Source organism: Abramis brama (genome assembly GCF_963993115.1).
Source record: "Abramis brama genome assembly, chromosome: 15".
Classification (NCBI taxonomy): domain Eukaryota; kingdom Metazoa; phylum Chordata; class Actinopteri; order Cypriniformes; family Leuciscidae; genus Abramis; species Abramis brama.
This window is the reverse complement of record NC_139977.1, coordinates 33,759,244-33,777,762: the sequence shown is the minus strand read 5'-3', so window position 1 is coordinate 33,777,762 and position 18,519 is coordinate 33,759,244. Positions and strand designations below refer to the sequence as shown.

Here is an 18,519-nt window from a genome sequence, read left to right as displayed (position 1 = left end):
ACAATAAAGTGTACTTTTTTCCCACTAGGGAAACCTCCTACTTAACATTAATCTTGCACAAAAACAGAGCATTTTAGCATTTAGCTTTTAAGCAATTTAGCAATTACTCTCTCTTTCGAGTGCTATCGGCAAAGCATGCTGGGAAATAGACATCCCAGCCGTTTCAGTTCAAATTAAGTTTGTCTAAATTAAAAGAAATAATTTTAATAAAAAAAACAAACAAAAAAAAAACATTGAAACAGTTCAGTTTACTTAAAATATATCAGTTCTGTGAACTTGAAAGAAAAAGTGCTAAATACTCATAAAAGTTAATTTGACTAAACTAATTAGTTTAATTTAAGTTTGTCCTACTCAAACCAATTAATTATTTTGAGTGTAAGGGTTTCCTGTGAGAATGATCAAGCAGACACAGAGAATGTGTACCATAACATTTTCAAGTTTAATAAGGAAAAAAGCTCATTATTATACACAAGATTAAGCAAAATCATCCAGCCCCTTCTTTGGTTGGTCAGTAGAACATGCCTGCTTCTTTTTTGAGCAAATCAGAACATTACATTTAGATTCCTCTTCCCATACAGGTTAGGCTCCAGTCGCCCCAGTTCCATGATAAGTTCAGTATGGCGTACCACAAGGCTCAGTACTAGGACTGTTGCTGTTCACCCTGTACATGCTACCCTTGGGAGATATCATTATATCATTTATTGCATGGCATTAGTTTTCACTGTTATGCTGATGATACTCAGCTTTATATTTCTTCACGCCCGACGAAACTTACAAATTCAGAAAATTAACGAAATGCAAAGCTGATTTAAAAAACTGGATGACTAAAATTCTGTATTATAAATTTTAATGCCGGACAAGTAGTTGGTTGAGGGTAGGCTACACGCCTGCACACATATATATTCAAACACGCACACACCTATAGACTAAACAAGTAATACGCATGTGCACGCCATCAGCGTTCTCACAGGTTCGCGTTTTTAAAGTTTGCACAAGGAGAACTTAAGGGTTTTCTGTTAGAACGGTGTCATGTCAGCGGCCCCTAAGTTAATAACTAATGATCGTTGCGACGGAAGTGAATAAATCAAAACTAACTTTAGTTGGACAATAACTTTATTCTAGATCTGCTGTAAAGCCAAAACAATCTCTGTTACTGTAATTTCCTATTGCCACTGTAAAGCTGCTTCGAAACAATCTATATTGTTAAAAGTGCTGTATAAATAAAGGTGCTAATGCTTTTACTGGCAATTCAACTGGATCAGTGTTTGTCTAAAGTGTGTTTACGTGACTTGCAACAATCATTTAGTTTCATTTAGTTTGTGTGAAAATACATGACACTTAAATTCTGCTTGAAATAAAGAAAGTCATACAGGTTTGGAACGACGAGAGAGTGAGTAAATGATGACAGAATGATCATTTTTAGCTGATCTTTTCCTGCTGCTTTGCAAGCCTTGATATTTACAACAGGAAATAAAATGACAAAATCAACCAGCATTTGATAGGCATTTCCGTGAGTAAAACACTTTCCAAGGACACTCAGTTAAACAAACAGATGTTTGTATTTTTGTGTGTTTATTTACAAGAGCCGGGACTCGAACTCTGTAGCACATGTCGGTGTACTTGCCCATGATGCTGTCGTGTGAAACATTTGACTAAAAACTATAGGCTGATTAATACCTTTGACTTATTCCAAATACTACAAATTGCATACTTTGTCTTCAATAAAAAATATTAGATAAATTAAACTTAGCTATACACTGATATAAAAATATTTAGTGGTTAAGTAAATACTACAGAAATAAACAATGTAATTTACTTGAAAAAGTTAGTTCAGGCAATAATTTAAAAAACTTAAGTAAATTCTATATTAGTACTCAATTCAAGTGTGTCGAAATGAAAGCGTAAATATCAATGTTATAAAATTAAGTCAAATTACTCAGCTTTTCTGATACTGGTGTTCCCATCATGCACTGGGCCTCAAATAATAATTTCACTGTTTTCCAGCTGTATTTACACTGTTTTATCATTGCTTTTGATGTTGATTAGTAACTTGCCATTTTATGACATTTGGAGTTCATTTTCTATCAAAAATGACACATTCAAACACAAAAACGGGTCATTGTGTATTGCCTACAAATATTGAGGTCTCTGCGTTCACAACACTCTTTCGACATGTAGATATGGTGTCTCACACTATATCTATTAATTACTTAGATGTTTCTAAGTAAAGCATACACTGTAAAAAAAATCCTAATTTTACAGAAAATAACTGTGATTTTTTGATGATCATTTTCTTTAATTTTAAATTGTACTCAAAACACTGTAAAATTACAAATAATAAAAATTCAGCTGTTATTTTAGGTATTGTGACATTAATGACAAATTACAGTAATTCACATTTTTTATACAGAAAATTGATTGTATTTGTCATACAGTATTTTTCTGTTTTCTTAAATTACATAAAAATGTATGTAAAATTACAAATATAATCTGTCATTTAACAGAAACAAAACAGTTAAATGATAAAATGGTCAAATGACTGTCAGCTCCCCAAAAAACTGTAAAACATCCTAAATTAAATAAACTGAAAAACACTGTTATTTTACAGGTATTTCCTGAATAATCACGATCATATACCTTCATTGTAAAAAAAAATCGTAAAAAAAGGGTCAAATGACTGGCAGCTGCGGCTGCCAAACAAAAACCTTAAAATTAAAGTAAAATATGCTAATTTAAATAAACCGAAAAAACACTGTTATTTAACAGGTATTTCCTGTTCGGCCCAGGCGTTATCAGGAGTGCCGTCAACTCTGACGTGAAGGCCCTCCATTCGCGCATGGAAACTTGCCACGTATTGTTCCCGCATCAGTTCAATGTTTAGCTTTGGAGTGACACTTTGAAACTTTTTTGGGTGAGTTTTAGAGTGCAGCGGACAAGGGCATGGTCGGTGTCACAGTCTGTAGAGTGCATACTCCTGTACCTCTTGACAGCATTGAGTTGGTGCATCCAGGTAACCTTGGATCTGATAGTTCCAGATGAGAAGGAACCCGGTAAGCACAGGCCATGAGCAGCGCACAACTCGAGGAGACGTTGACCGTTGTCATTGATGCTACCAATCCCAAAATGACTCAAGTTTGGCCTCCAGGCAGTGACATCCCCTCCAACTCTGGCGTTGAAGTCAAATCAAGTCATCCTCATTTATATAGCGCTTTTAACAATGTAGATTGTTTCAAAGCAGCTTTACAGAGATAAACATATAATTTAAGGTAACAGAGATAGTTTTGGCTTTATAGCGGTTCTCTTAAATTTCCAGCTAAAGTTTGTTTTGATTGATTCGCTTCCGTCGCAACGATCATTTGTTATTAAATTAGGGGCCGCTAAGACGACACCATTCTCTCTACTCAGATTTTAAACGTGATCCTGTGAGAAACGCTGATGGCCTTCACATGCGCATTAACAATTGGTTCTATAGTTATGTGTGTTTGAATATATGTGCGCAGGTTTGTAATTCCCTACAAACCAAGTCTAAACAAAGTACTGGTCTTTCCTTATAAATTTTGATACAGAATTTTAGTTTGTCACTACGCAAAACAAATTTCCCGACAATGCTTTATCGGTTGAGTGAACTGGGCTAATATGGTCATTATTCCTGCTTCTGGTAAGAACTCGAGCTGCTGCGTTTTGGACCAGCTGTAGTTTGTTTATTAAGCGTGCAGGGCAACCACCCAGTAAAGCATTACAATAATCTAGCCTTGAGGTCATGAATGCATGAACTAATTGTTCCACATTTGTCAATGAGAGCATATGACGTAATTTAGATATATTTTTAAGATGGAAAAATGCAGTTTTACAGATACTAGAGACATGACTTTCAAATGAAAGATTGGTATCAAAGAGCACACCCAGGTGCTCGTGCGAGTAAACAAGCTAGGAGACCAATAAAGTCAAATCACTTGACTAACAAATATAGTCACCTTGAAAAAATACAGCAAATCACACTTACATATTTTCAATGACTCACGAAAGGAAATGTCCACTTTATGGAAAATGGTCACTATTGTTCAGCCTCAGAAAACTTAATGCTCATCTCTCTTCAGTGGGCACACACTGGCTGACGTCACAGTGAAGAGCGCGCTTATTGGCTGTGCCTTAATATCAGCCATCCAAACATAACAAAAAACTCAGATTATTACAGTCTTACTTTGAATACAGATTTATAACTGCTTGATTCTGGCACTGTTTGTGATATTTACTGCAGGAGTGAGTTTACGGTTTTCTCAAATATTAAAGTATTAAAATGAGGTTTGAATTTGTTTTGCATCAAAGAATTCTGAATGTGCATTGTGCCATTTTAGCTAAATAAACATTTATATCTTTGGAAAGGCAAAGAGTTAATGGTAACTTGACAATATTACACTTTAATGTAGTGTTCCTGTAGATTACACAAGTCATTCTCAGGGAATGCATGAATGGATAAGACAATTTATTTTAATGCAATAAGTCACTTAAGACTATCTGCCACATGCACCAATGTAGTGAACGATCTGATGTAAAGTGTTGTGCAAAACAATGTGAAACTACAAGGTTCGGTTTAGAAAGTCTTTATTGCTGATATTTGACAACCGTTTCAGCAGAAGTTCAGGAGTCTTCAGAAGAGTCACTAACCTACAAGAATGAATAAGATAATTTCAACTTCAAAACCGGTCTAACCCGATCATCCGGTTAGGCTTTATTTTTTGTGATAATGACCGGCTGAATTTACAGATTTACACTACAAAACTGTTGTATGACATGGTTTGTTAGTTGATCATAGTATGATGAATAATTATAATACATTTGATCTTCTTGCTGTTCTTGTGGTCACCCTCTTAAACCTGAAAGAAAAAACAGATTTAGTTGATCTGCAGTGTGTCAGTCTGAGTTTTTGATAGCGATCACATCACCTTAATCACAGCAGAACATGCGCACGTCATTGAGAGCGGTGTCGTCTCCTTCGCTTCCCTGTGACGGTTCTACCCGGGTCTGTATGCCGCAGATTCCTGTTCCTTCACACGTTGGACTCCAGTTGCCCCAGTCGCCCCAGCTTGTGCCTTGACCCTCCAGCACCTGACCTCCATTGCATTTGAACCTGGAAAAAAATTCAGATGTGACAATATTATGATAAAATATGTAATTGTGCTGTTGGATTGAATGTCAGTCACATGATCCCCTGCAGCCGACGGCCTAATCACTGCAATCACGAACAGCAGCACGACTGCGAGTGTGAAATTAACTAAACTATTGATGGGGGAAAACTGAGTCCTTAAAATGTCAAAATAAAACCAGGATGGGTAAGAGGTATACACTGGGTAAAAGATGTTATAACTTATAGCACCACACACTCACTTGATGTTGTTTGCGGCCGTATCATCTCCAGATCCTTGGGAAGATTCAACTCTCAGCTGGAAAGCTGTCACGTATCCAGAAGGACACACTTTTTCAACGCCCCACTCACCCCAGCTGAAGAAAACACAAAGAGGTTGCCTGATCAAATCAATTATCATTCAAGAAAATCCTCAATTTACTTAAATAGCTTAAACACTTAATGCAAGAATTGTTAATAATCCATTACCCTCCTACGGTGGACTCAATTGAGCTGTAGTCACGTACTACGAACTTAGCGACGCAGTAAAGACGAATCCCATTGAGCGCTGTATCATCACCACCAAAAATAAGAGGAGATTCCACCTTAAAAGAACAAAACAATCTTCCATTTGAAAGAATTAACCCAACCCATAGTAACATTTATCTTCATGTTCTTTAGTATTACACACACACTTTAGAAACCTGGAATTAAACGACAAACAGCAACTCCACAGTTTTGAACCTTTGAAGCGCTCATCCACCCCCATATTAGCAAAATAGAGTCAACGCCCAACTTACCTTCAGACTAAACCCTGCGGCGTACATTCCACTTGGACACATGTCCACAGGCCCCCACGATCCCCAACTCATCCCGTTCGACACCGTCAGCTCAGATCTGTAAGATCTGTCGACGCTCCGCTCAGAACGACCTTCTGTGGACCGACTACTCACATGCCCAATAATGGCTAGCAGTGAAAACATCATGGAAAAGAAGTGATGCATTTCTACAGCACTGGCCTGAATACTGAGTTATATTAATTTTTAGATAGACTATCTGCAGAAAATGATAAAGCAGAAACAGTATAATAACATGAGGAAGAAGCCTCATATTTATACACAAGAATCATTAACCATGATGTCCATGCCATCCAATCATAATACTCAAAGATCAACCCCTACCATATTTGGCATATTAAGAAATTATGTTTTATTAACAAAGTTCGAGAGGAGCACGTTCAGATAATTAAACCTAATTAAACACGTGTGGAGCACATTCAGATAATCAACCCAATCAACGAGTTAAGAGGTGTATATATATTCACCTTATTCCGGAAGTAGCACTGGGTGGCGCCATCCGCGTAATCTCACTTCCTGGTTTAGCTACTTAGCGCTTTGTTTGCCCTGGTCCAATCTGTTATCTGTCTTGATATAAATCGATAGACTATAATATTATAGCCAAATGCGTTGGCCTATGGTTATTAACAACTGCTGCAACGTACTAAAGTACATTTTACTTGAAGCTTTTGAAACAATGCCACAATCAAATTATTTAATAGCTGTGTCTTTCTAATAGCTATTATTTAGTTATGAAGATGTGCACAAACACTACTACATGTAAAGTTTGAAACATTATTACACCACAGTTTGTTTGCTTAATCACCAGATACATTTGCATTTTCCAACAGATGAGAAAAAAATAGCCACGAACTGGTGTAGAAAGAAAGTAGAGCCTCAACTAGATGAACAAGAGGGTAACGTTAGCTTAGCTAACTGCTAGCTGCAATTTCTTATGGTTTGATCTCTAACACAAGTAATGGCTGTAAAATAAATCCAGCGACTGAATTCTAGAGGACCATAGCTTTCAAACAAGGTATAGCATGTGTATGTGTCCTGTAGTGAGACCATTACAACATTAGATGTTTGTGGCTAATGTAGGCTAAACACTACACATCGGCCGGGCTGCGATCAGACAGGCAGACGGGTCATATAAACACCTAAAAGTCGTTTAAAAATTACCCCGAGAAACAGTGCATTGCTGTGCTGTTGGTACACACGTACATAGCACATTTGGCACAAATTAGCTTATCTTATGTGACATTTTATCAGTGAGACTTCTCTGCAGTTCTCCTCGAAATTGAATGAGGGTCCGCTAAACCGGAAGTTGGTTTACAACGGAAGTACTGGACAGAAGTAAAAGTGGGCGGGGCGGAATAAGGTGAATACAGCACATAATCACACTTTGGGTCAAAGGAATCGTCAACTCTGGGCTTGTTGTCTTTCACTTGAGGTTTCTTTTCCTCAGCTCTGGGCATCTGGGTTTAATGTAGTGGTGGGTAGATCGAGGCTTCGTGAAGCAATGAAACAGTTGAACCAAATGTGTCATATTGTGTCGAGGCTTCGAATCAATCCGACACCCGTCTCAACGGTGACACCTAGTGGTCACTTGCAGGTGTTGATCTGAAACAACCTTGACGAGCCATTAAAAAAAATGTGTTTTTTAATGATTGTATTTGTCTAATATGTGATGCTTGTAACCTATAGGCTCCTCACTGTGCATAATGTTATTTTGGTCCTGCAAAATGAATATTAATAAAAGAAATCAAGCCACAGTGTCTCACTTGTTTTGAGATTTTTATTCAAAAATTTTAATTTCTCTGCTGTGGAAAGACTTAGCCTACTTGTTTTTTTACATATAATTTCTCCAGCCTTTGAAAAAATCCTCTCACAAGGGACACTTGTTGCTGCCTGGCATGCAAATATATTTTTTAGCTAGGACATACAAATGAGGAAAGATTACTGCTCTCTCTTTCCAGTAAGTTAGTGGATCATGAGTTCTGGGCAAATACGCATCGTTGATGTATTTTTTCACTTCCACTGTGGCATCAGCTGTAGCATTGTGTCTCATATGTAGACCTATAAAATGTATATTCACACAATATTATATTATATTCACATTGAAGCTATTTTTAACATGATTGGCAGTTGTGATTGGGACATTAGGTTGTAGGGCATAGGGCTATGGACTTTCTAAACAGTGTCCCAAAAGTTTGTAATTATATTTCAATTATAATCATATTTCAAACAATGCATACCTTGCTGAGATGGCCCAGCAGTGTCAGTAGCAGGTACAGGGGGAATGCCATCCTCTGCACTCTGCAAAATGGCAGGATGAGTGCTCCTCAAATGGCACATCATGATGTATTGTTGCAGTAGGCTAGCTGCCGATCACAATACACACATCTCACTTTATTTGGGGTTTCTAAACGGAAATGCTCCCACACCACAGATCTACGGCATCTCTTCTGGGGAGCCTCCATTTTATCTATCTATCCAAATCTATCTATCTATGTATCTATGTCACGGTGTGACAAATGAGAGGGCGGAACTAAAGTTCGCCGCAATTGTGTCCCCTCCGGTACAATAACAAGGACACACCACCCCCCGTGTAAATGTGTATCTGTTGCCTTGCCAACCGGGATGAGGAAATCGACATCAGGTGTGGGGAATTAATCTAGAGCCATGACGAAGCCATGTGGGCATTGAGAAGGATATAAAAAGCCAGTGAAGAGAGACTGTTGTGTGGTTCTCCCCCGTGAGAAGTCGTTCCATTTGAGTGTTGCAGAGAAGAATTGTGGTGTGCAAGGGAAAGTGTTGTTGGAGGGGACTTGAGGAGCGTGGAAGAGTTGTGAAAACACACCGTTGCCTGGAAGGGAGAGAGATAAGTAATCGACCATTGGATCTCTTACCTGCATGTTTCAACACTGAATTTAAGGTGGATTGGAGTGCTTTGATTGTGCTATCTAAACGTCACTGAGTGAATTACACTGATTCATGTTCGATCTCTTACCCTCTTCCCCCGTGTTGGAACGGTGATGTGAATCCTGTCTATGTCTGTGGAGGAAAACCCCGAAACATCCTTTCCCAACATTGAAGCTCGTTGCTTGTGGCACGGAGACCTCTGGGTGAGTGCTGGCCTTATCTGCACTTATTGAAGTGGATTGCAGTGCCTAAATTGACGTTTCCCCCCTCACGTTGCATGTTTGGAGTGAAATTGCCGTGTGTGTGTGTGGAAGATTTATTCTCTCTTGCCGTGCACTCCCCACATGCCATGCTGGTCTACTGTCAGTAACTGGAGCTTAATAATGTCGATCGGCCCCACCTGTTGAGGACTAGAAGGAACAGCATCCGTGAGTCAAACTAACCTCTGTTTTGAAGTAGTGATTCTGACTGTCTTAGAAGAAGCTCTGCCCAGCCTGTTGACTTAAGTTCGCTACCTGCCTGTCAACCCACCTGTATGGTGAGAAGTGTTCGCCCCCTTGCAACACACGTGAGACTGCACACTCTATCTGCAATCTTGATTCTGTTTGTTTTAGCAGGAGCTCCGCTCAGCCTGTTGACTTGAGTCTGCTGCAGCCCTAAGCCCACCTGCACGGTGTGAAGTTATCTGTCCCCGGCAACACACGTGAGAACTATATACTGCTGTTGAAGTTGATTCTGTCTGTCCTAGAGAAGCTCCGCTCAGCTTGCGACTTTGAGTCTGCTCCAGCCCCTAGCCCATCTGCACGGTGTGAAGTATCTGTCCCCTGCAACACGCGTGAGAACTGTGTACCGCTGTTGAAGTTGATTCTGTCTGTCTTAGAAAAAGCCTTGCTCAGCCTGTTGACTTTGAGTCTGCTGCAGCCCCATAGCCCACCTGTCTGATGCAAAGTGTTCATCTCCCGGTAACACACGTGAAACCTGTATCCTCTGCTCCCAGTGTCGATACTGCCTGTTCAGAAGAAGGCCCGCTTAGCCTGTGGACTTCGAGTCTGCTGCAGCTCCAGAGCCCACCTGTCTAGTGTGAAGTGTCCATCTTCCTGCAACACACGTGAGAATTGCACACTCTACCTGCAGTGTTGATTCTGCTATCCTTCGCCAAAGCCCCGTCCACCGGTTTGACCTGAGCTCACTGTGCACCTGTCAGTCTGCCCGCATAGTGAAAAGTGGACATCTCAAGAGAGTGAATGTGAGAACTGTGCACGCTGCTTGAAGTCGCCATTCTGTTCGTCCCCGAGGAAGCTTGTCCAGGCTGTCGGGGTGAGACAACCGCATCCTGTTTGACCACCGACCCACCTGTGAAGACTCACCTGTCCCTCACAGGCCACTGCGAACCTTGCACCGGTGTGAGAAGAGGAAGAGCCCTGACCATCTATTCACTTGTGGAAACTCACCTGTCCATCGCATACCATTGTGAACCCTACATCGGCGTGAGAAGAGGAAGAGCCCTGACCATCTACTCACTCGTGGAAACTCACCTGTCCATCGCATACCATTGTGAACCCTACATCGGCGTGGGAAGAGGAAAGGCCCCGACCGTCTACTCACCTGTGGAAATTCACCTGTCCGTCGTAGGTCCCTGTGAACCCTGCATCAGTGTGGAAAGAGGAACAGCCCCGACTGCATACTCACCTGTGGAAACCCACCGGTCCATCACAGGCCACCGTGAACCTTGCACCGGCCTGGGAGTGGGCCCCGGAGACTACTGCATTGCCTCGATTCCTGGGAAGAAGAAAGGAAGATTTTAGTTTAGGTTATTCAAATTACTTTTAACTTAAATAAAAAAAACTGTTATTCCTTTAAATTCTGTCTCGTCTCTGACACGCTCTGACAGGGTGGTCCTGGTTCAGGGGTGGGCGCAGTCCGGCTTGGCCCATCCCGACCTGTGACATCTATCTATATGAATCTATCTATGTATCTAGATATGTATCTACATGAATCTATCTATGTACCTAGATATTTATCTAGATATGTACCTAGATATGTATCTAGATATAATCTATGTATTTATATATATATATATATATATATATCTATAATCTATCTATATATGTATCTATCTATTAATCTAGCTGTCTATATATATTTATATCTCTGTATCTATTAATGTGTCACTATGTATACTCTGTCTGTCTCTAGCCTATCAGTCAATGTGTTGTGTAAATTTAAATGTAAGCCTAAATAGCCTATAACTAATCAAATCGCACTGTCACTATATCATCAAAAATCTGCTATCTCAAAATCAAAACCTTTTCACAGTTCCTAGAACTATTGGCTAAAGTACCCGGATGTCGGCGTGTTCGCACCGCAGGAACTAGGAACGATTTTAGTTCGAGGAACTCCATTTGGAGGAACTAATTTAGGTCCTACTTCAGAGTCGGGTCTAAACCAGCACTATAGGAACTACCCGTGACGTTAGTGTACGCTGATGACTGAACGCACGCAAAACACCAGCACCCGCCATTTTTAAAAACAGCTATAATGTAAACACACAAATTATAGCCTATATATTTACTCCAGAAACTAACTATACAAACATGGAAAACAGTGATAGATGGGTCTCTAAACCTTTATGCTGAAGAGAAAATCCAACGCAACTTTGAGTGGACCAAGCCAAACATGATTATAGGTTTGGGTAAGTTTGGCCTGGACATTGGTTATATGGGGTTGGCTTAGTGCTTCAAAGGTTCAAACCCCATGCAGAGAGAGAACTGTGGAGTTGCTGCTAGTCATTTCTGATACTACTTTTGAATGTTTAATAAACTTTGTTATATTTGCAGAGAAACACACTGTTGGTTGCACTCTTTGAGTTCTCATCTCTTCAGGTTCAGGTTTCTTTATTTATAATGTGTATTTAAAATAGGTCATTTATGTAGTAGAAATGTGAAATTATTTTTGAATTTGCAGCTTTCTAGACTGAGAAAAGCCAGAAAATGTATTTTTGGCTTATGTGGATGAAAGACAACAACTCCCAGAATGCACTTGCTTCGCTGCCCTACGAGGCCACTCCCAAGCCACGCCTACCGGTAAGAGAGCGCAGTTGAAAACAACAAGGCTAGGCTACGAGTGAGTCTCCGTGACGAGTTTGCCCGTGATTTCGAGATCGAAAATGTCCGGGATTCGGCTTTTGCGTTCTACAGTCGCCATTCATCATGTTTACTGTGGCGAGCAGGACAAGGCCGAGGGCCGCGGGAGAACGACACGAGGCCGGTGGCGGGATTACTGATGAGCGAGACCTGCGAGACGCACCGGTCTTGCATATCACGGAGGTGCGTGAATTTTCTTAGCAATGTTAAAACGCACATCAACCGATCACTTGTATAGCGTTCATGTAAACACTACGTTCAGATTCACCAATCGGAATGAATTCAGTTAGATTGAAACAAAAGGTGAGCATGTAAACAATGAATGGCGACCGCAGAAAGCAAAAGCTGAATCCCGGACATTTTGGACGATCTCGGCGGCCGGACATGTCCGGGAAAAAGTGTATGGTAACCCCTACTACTCAGCTTTCTTCTTCCATGTTTTCTGCAGGTTTCTGCCGGTGAAATCAAACGTACTCGCACTGATCTGTGATAGATAGGTCTGTTAGCGCATTAGGTCCAACCCCCTATGGGCGGGTTTGAAAGGGTTGGAACTAGTGCTTGTAGTCTTAACAGAAATCCCCCCTCTTACACTTCCTCCTACAATGACGCAAAATGACGATTTTTGTGTCATTGTAGGAGGAAGTGTAAAGAGGTAAATACAGATTTCTCTCGTCTCAGGGGAAAATGAGAAAATGTTGCACGACCATTCAATAGTATGAGGAGTGTTCCTTTAAGGTAAGATTGTTTTGGCTTTATAGCGGTTCTTTAATAAAGTTATTTTCCAGCTAAAGTTAGTTTTGACTGATTCGCTTCCGTCGCAACGATCATTTGTTATTAAATTAGGGGCCGCTAAGACGACACCATTCTCTCTACACAGACTTTAAACGCGAACCTGTGAGAAACGCTGATGGCGTTCACATGCGCATTGGTTCTATAGTTATGTGTGTTTGAATATATGTGCGCAGGTTTGTAATTCCCTACAAACCAAGTCTAAACAAAGTACTGGTCTTTCCTTATAAATTTTGATACAGAATTTTAGTTTGTCACTACGCAAAACAAATTTCCCGACAATGCTTTATCGGTTGAGTGAACTGGGCTAATATGGTCATTATTCCTGCTTCTGGTAAGAACTCGAGCTGCTGCGTTTTGGACCAGCTGTAGTTTGTTTATTAAGCGTGCAGGGCAACCACCCAGTAAAGCATTACAATAATCTAGCCTTGAGGTCATGAATGCATGAACTAATTGTTCCGCATTTGTCAATGAGAGCATATGACGTAATTTAGATATATTTTTAAGATGGAAAAATGCAGTTTTACAGATACTAGAGACATGACTTTCAAATGAAAGATTGGTATCAAAGAGCACACCCAGGTGCTCGTGCGAGTAAACAAGCTAGGAGACCAATAAAGTCAAATCACTTGACTAACAAATATAGAGTCACCTTGAAAAAATACAGCAAATCACACTTGCATATTTTCAATGACTCACGAAAGGAAATGTCCACTTTATGGAAAATGGTCACTATTGTTCAGCCTCAGAAAACTTAATGCTCATCTCTCTTCAGTGGGCACACACTGGCTGACGTCACAGTGAAGAGCGCGCTTATTGGCTGTGCCTTAATATCAGCCATCCAAACATAACAAAAAACTCAGATTATTACAGTCTTACTTTGAATACAGATTTATAACTGCTTGATTCTGGCACTGTTTGTGATATTTACTGCAGGAGTGAGTTTACGGTTTTCTCAAATATTAAAGTATTAAAATGAGGTTTGAATTTGTTTTGCATCAAAGAATTCTGAATGTGCATTGTGCCATTTTAGCTAAATAAACATTTATATCTTTGGAAAGGCAAAGAGTTAATGGTAACTTGACAATATTACACTTTAATGTAGTGTTCCTGTAGATTACACAAGTCATTCTCAGGGAATGCATGAATGGATAAGACAATTTATTTTAATGCAATAAGTCACTTAAGACTATCTGCCACATGCACCAATGTAGTGAACGATCTGATGTAAAGTGTTGTGCAAAACAATGTGAAACTACAAGGTTCGGTTTAGAAAGTCTTTATTGCTGATATTTGACAACCGTTTCAGCAGAAGTTCAGGAGTCTTCAGAAGAGTCACTAACCTACAAGAATGAATAAGATAATTTCAACTTCAAAACCGGTCTAACCCGATCATCCGGTTAGGCTTTATTTTTTGTGATAATGACCGGCTGAATTTACAGATTTACACTACAAAACTGTTGTATGACATGGTTTGTTAGTTGATCATAGTATGATGAATAATTATAATACATTTGATCTTCTTGCTGTTCTTGTGGTCACCCTCTTAAACCTGAAAGAAAAAACAGATTTAGTTGATCTGCAGTGTGTCAGTCTGAGTTTTTGATAGCGATCACATCACCTTAATCACAGCAGAACATGCGCACGTCATTGAGAGCGGTGTCGTCTCCTTCGCTTCCCTGTGACGGTTCTACCCGGGTCTGTATGCCGCAGATTCCTGTTCCTTCACACGTTGGACTCCAGTTGCCCCAGTCGCCCCAGCTTGTGCCTTGACCCTCCAGCACCTGACCTCCATTGCATTTGAACCTGGAAAAAAATTCAGATGTGACAATATTATGATAAAATATGTAATTGTGCTGTTGGATTGAATGTCAGTCACATGATCCCCTGCAGCCGACGGCCTAATCACTGCAATCACGAACAGCAGCACGACTGCGAGTGTGAAATTAACTAAACTATTGATGGGGGAAAACTGAGTCCTTAAAATGTCAAAATAAAACCAGGATGGGTAAGAGGTATACACTGGGTAAAAGATGTTATAACTTATAGCACCACACACTCACTTGATGTTGTTTGCGGCCGTATCATCTCCAGATCCTTGGGAAGATTCAACTCTCAGCTGGAAAGCTGTCACGTATCCAGAAGGACACACTTTTTCAACGCCCCACTCACCCCAGCTGAAGAAAACACAAAGAGGTTGCCTGATCAAATCAATTATCATTCAAGAAAATCCTCAATTTACTTAAATAGCTTAAACACTTAATGCAAGAATTGTTAATAATCCATTACCCTCCTACGGTGGACTCAATTGAGCTGTAGTCACGTACTACGAACTTAGCGACGCAGTAAAGACGAATCCCATTGAGCGCTGTATCATCACCACCAAAAATAAGAGGAGATTCCACCTTAAAAGAACAAAACAATCTTCCATTTGAAAGAATTAACCCAACCCATAGTAACATTTATCTTCATGTTCTTTAGTATTACACACACACTTTAGAAACCTGGAATTAAACGACAAACAGCAACTCCACAGTTTTGAACCTTTGAAGCGCTCATCCACCCCCATATTAGCAAAATAGAGTCAACGCCCAACTTACCTTCAGACTAAACCCTGCGGCGTACATTCCACTTGGACACATGTCCACAGGCCCCCACGATCCCCAACTCATCCCGTTCGACACCGTCAGCTCAGATCTGTAAGATCTGTCGACGCTCCGCTCAGAACGACCTTCTGTGGACCGACTGCTCACATGCCCAATAATGGCTAGCAGTGAAAACATCATGGAAAAGAAGTGATGCATTTCTACAGCACTGGCCTGAATACTGAGTTATATTAATTTTTAGATAGACTATCTGCAGAAAATGATAAAGCAGAAACAGTATAATAACATGAGGAAGAAGCCTCATATTTATACACAAGAATCATTAACCATGATGTCCATGCCATCCAATCATAATACTCAAAGATCAACCCCTACCATATTTGGCATATTAAGAAATTATGTTTTATTAACAAAGTTCGAGAGGAGCACGTTCAGATAATTAAACCTAATTAAACACGTGTGGAGCACATTCAGATAATCAACCCAATCAACGAGTTAAGAGGTGTATATATATTCACCTTATTCCGGAAGTAGCACTGGGTGGCGCCATCCGCGTAATCTCACTTCCTGGTTTAGCTACTTAGCGCTTTGTTTGCCCTGGTCCAATCTGTTATCTGTCTTGATATAAATCGATAGACTATAATATTATAGCCAAATGCGTTGGCCTATGGTTATTAACAACTGCTGCAACGTACTAAAGTACATTTCACTTGAAGCTTTTGAAACAATGCCACAATCAAATTATTTAATAGCTGTGTCTTTCTAATAGCTATTATTTAGTTATGAAGATGTGCACAAACACTACTACATGTAAAGTTTGAAACATTATTACACCACAGTTTGTTTGCTTAATCACCAGATACATTTGCATTTTCCAACAGATGAGAAAAAAATAGCCACGAACTGGTGTAGAAAGAAAGTAGAGCCTCAACTAGATGAACAAGAGGGTAACGTTAGCTTAGCTAACTGCTAGCTGCAATTTCTTATGGTTTGATCTCTAACACAAGTAATGGCTGTAAAATAAATCCAGCGACTGAATTCTAGAGGACCATAGCTTTCAAACAAGGTATAGCATGTGTATGTGTCCTGTAGTGAGACCATTACAACATTAGATGTTTGTGGCTAATGTAGGCTAAACACTACACATCGGCCGGGCTGCGATCAGACAGGCAGACGGGTCATATAAACACCTAAAAGTCGTTTAAAAATTACCCCGAGAAACAGTGCATTGTTGTGCTGTTGGTACACACGTACATAGCACATTTGGCACAAATTAGCTTATCTTATGTGACATTTTATCAGTGAGACTTCTCTGCAGTTCTCCTCGAAATTGAATGAGGGTCCGCTAAACCGGAAGTTGGTTTACAACGGAAGTACTGGACAGAAGTAAAAGTGGGCGGGGCGGAATAAGGTGAATACAGCACATAATCACACTTTGGGTCAAAGGAATCGTCAACTCTGGGCTTGTTGTCTTTCACTTGAGGTTTCTTTTCCTCAGCTCTGGGCATCTGGGTTTAATGTAGTGGTGGGTAGATCGAGGCTTCGTGAAGCAATGAAACAGTTGAACCAAATGTGTCATATTGTGTCGAGGCTTCGAATCAATCCGACACCCGTCTCAACGGTGACACCTAGTGGTCACTTGCAGGTGTTGATCTGAAACAACCTTGACGAGCCATTAAAAAAAATGTGTTTTTTAATGATTGTATTTGTCTAATATGTGATGCTTGTAACCTATAGGCTCCTCACTGTGCATAATGTTATTTTGGTCCTGCAAAATGAATATTAATAAAAGAAATCAAGCCACAGTGTCTCACTTGTTTTGAGATTTTTATTCAAAAATTTTAATTTCTCTGCTGTGGAAAGACTTAGCCTACTTGTTTTTTTACATATAATTTCTCCAGCCTTTGAAAAAATCCTCTCACAAGGGACACTTGTTGCTGCCTGGCATGCAAATATATTTTTTAGCTAGGACATACAAATGAGGAAAGATTACTGCTCTCTCTTTCCAGTAAGTTAGTGGATCATGAGTTCTGGGCAAATACGCATCGTTGATGTATTTTTTCACTTCCACTGTGGCATCAGCTGTAGCATTGTGTCTCATATGTAGACCTATAAAATGTATATTCACACAATATTATATTATATTCACATTGAAGCTATTTTTAACATGATTGGCAGTTGTGATTGGGACATTAGGTTGTAGGGCATAGGGCTATGGACTTTCTAAACAGTGTCCCAAAAGTTTGTAATTATATTTCAATTATAATCATATTTCAAACAATGCATACCTTGCTGAGATGGCCCAGCAGTGTCAGTAGCAGGTACAGGGGGAATGCCATCCTCTGCACTCTGCAAAATGGCAGGATGAGTGCTCCTCAAATGGCACATCATGATGTATTGTTGCAGTAGGCTAGCTGCCGATCACAATACACACATCTCACTTTATTTGGGGTTTCTAAACGGAAATGCTCCCACACCACAGATCTACGGCATCTCTTCTGGGGAGCCTCCATTTTATCTATCTATCCAAATCTATCTATCTATGTATCTATGTCACGGTGTGACAAATGAGAGGGCGGAACTAAAGTTCGCCGCAATTGTGTCCCCTCCGGTACAATAACAAGGACACACCACCCCCCGTGTAAATGTGTATCTGTTGCCTTGCCAACCGGGATGAGGAAATCGACATCAGGTGTGGGGAATTAATCTAGAGCCATGACGAAGCCATGTGGGCATTGAGAAGGATATAAAAAGCCAGTGAAGAGAGACTGTTGTGTGGTTCTCCCCCGTGAGAAGTCGTTCCATTTGAGTGTTGCAGAGAAGAATTGTGGTGTGCAAGGGAAAGTGTTGTTGGAGGGGACTTGAGGAGCGTGGAAGAGTTGTGAAAACACACCGTTGCCTGGAAGGGAGAGAGATAAGTAATCGACCATTGGATCTCTTACCTGCATGTTTCAACACTGAATTTAAGGTGGATTGGAGTGCTTTGATTGTGCTATCTAAACGTCACTGAGTGAATTACACTGATTCATGTTCGATCTCTTACCCTCTTCCCCCGTGTTGGAACGGTGATGTGAATCCTGTCTATGTCTGTGGAGGAA

General features: G+C 40.2%; 3 protein-coding genes and 1 pseudogene across 5 annotated transcripts in view; 1 reads left to right on the top strand and 3 right to left on the bottom strand.

Moving 5' to 3' along the window:
- LOC311097583 (vitelline membrane outer layer protein 1 homolog) overlaps window positions 1–18,519 on the top strand; it is a 193,378-nt pseudogene that overhangs the window by 13,771 nt on the left and 161,088 nt on the right. The gene's annotated exons all lie outside the window — the stretch shown is intronic.
- LOC311097575 (vitelline membrane outer layer protein 1-like) overlaps window positions 1–18,519 on the bottom strand; it is a 189,333-nt gene that overhangs the window by 66,653 nt on the left and 104,161 nt on the right. The window lies entirely within an intron of this gene.
- On the bottom strand, window positions 4,588–6,208 carry LOC311097578 (vitelline membrane outer layer protein 1-like). The gene is made up of 5 exons (XM_084137383.1): window positions 5,923–6,208; window positions 5,612–5,727; window positions 5,386–5,499; window positions 4,944–5,128; window positions 4,588–4,874 (listed from the first exon to the last, which is right to left on the bottom strand). The coding sequence occupies exons 1-4, from the start codon at window positions 6,124–6,126 to the stop codon at window positions 4,945–4,947; spliced, it is 618 nt and encodes a 205-aa protein (XP_083993509.1). The 5' UTR covers window positions 6,127–6,208; the 3' UTR covers window positions 4,588–4,874; window position 4,944.
- On the bottom strand, window positions 14,081–15,701 carry LOC311097752 (vitelline membrane outer layer protein 1-like). Its single transcript, XM_084137609.1, has 5 exons — window positions 15,416–15,701; window positions 15,105–15,220; window positions 14,879–14,992; window positions 14,437–14,621; window positions 14,081–14,367 (listed from the first exon to the last, which is right to left on the bottom strand). The coding sequence occupies exons 1-4, from the start codon at window positions 15,617–15,619 to the stop codon at window positions 14,438–14,440; spliced, it is 618 nt and encodes a 205-aa protein (XP_083993735.1). The 5' UTR covers window positions 15,620–15,701; the 3' UTR covers window positions 14,081–14,367; window position 14,437.

Excerpts from the sequence above, each read along its gene's own strand:
- LOC311097578 (XM_084137383.1), bottom strand. The coding sequence starts at position 6,126 with ATGCATCACTTCTTTTCCATGATGTTTTCACTGCTAGCCATTATTGGG. Across the intron at positions 5,728-5,922 it reads CCGCAGGGTTTAGTCTGAAG|GTGGAATCTCCTCTTATTTT; the intron begins GTAAGTTGGGCG and ends TGTTCTTTTAAG. Across the intron at positions 5,129-5,385 it reads ACGGCCGCAAACAACATCAA|GTTCAAATGCAATGGAGGTC; the intron begins GTGAGTGTGTGG and ends ATTTTTTTCCAG.
- LOC311097752 (XM_084137609.1), bottom strand. The coding sequence starts at position 15,619 with ATGCATCACTTCTTTTCCATGATGTTTTCACTGCTAGCCATTATTGGG. Across the intron at positions 14,993-15,104 it reads ATTGAGTCCACCGTAGGAGG|CTGGGGTGAGTGGGGCGTTG; the intron begins GTAATGGATTAT and ends TGTTTTCTTCAG. Across the intron at positions 14,622-14,878 it reads ACGGCCGCAAACAACATCAA|GTTCAAATGCAATGGAGGTC; the intron begins GTGAGTGTGTGG and ends ATTTTTTTCCAG.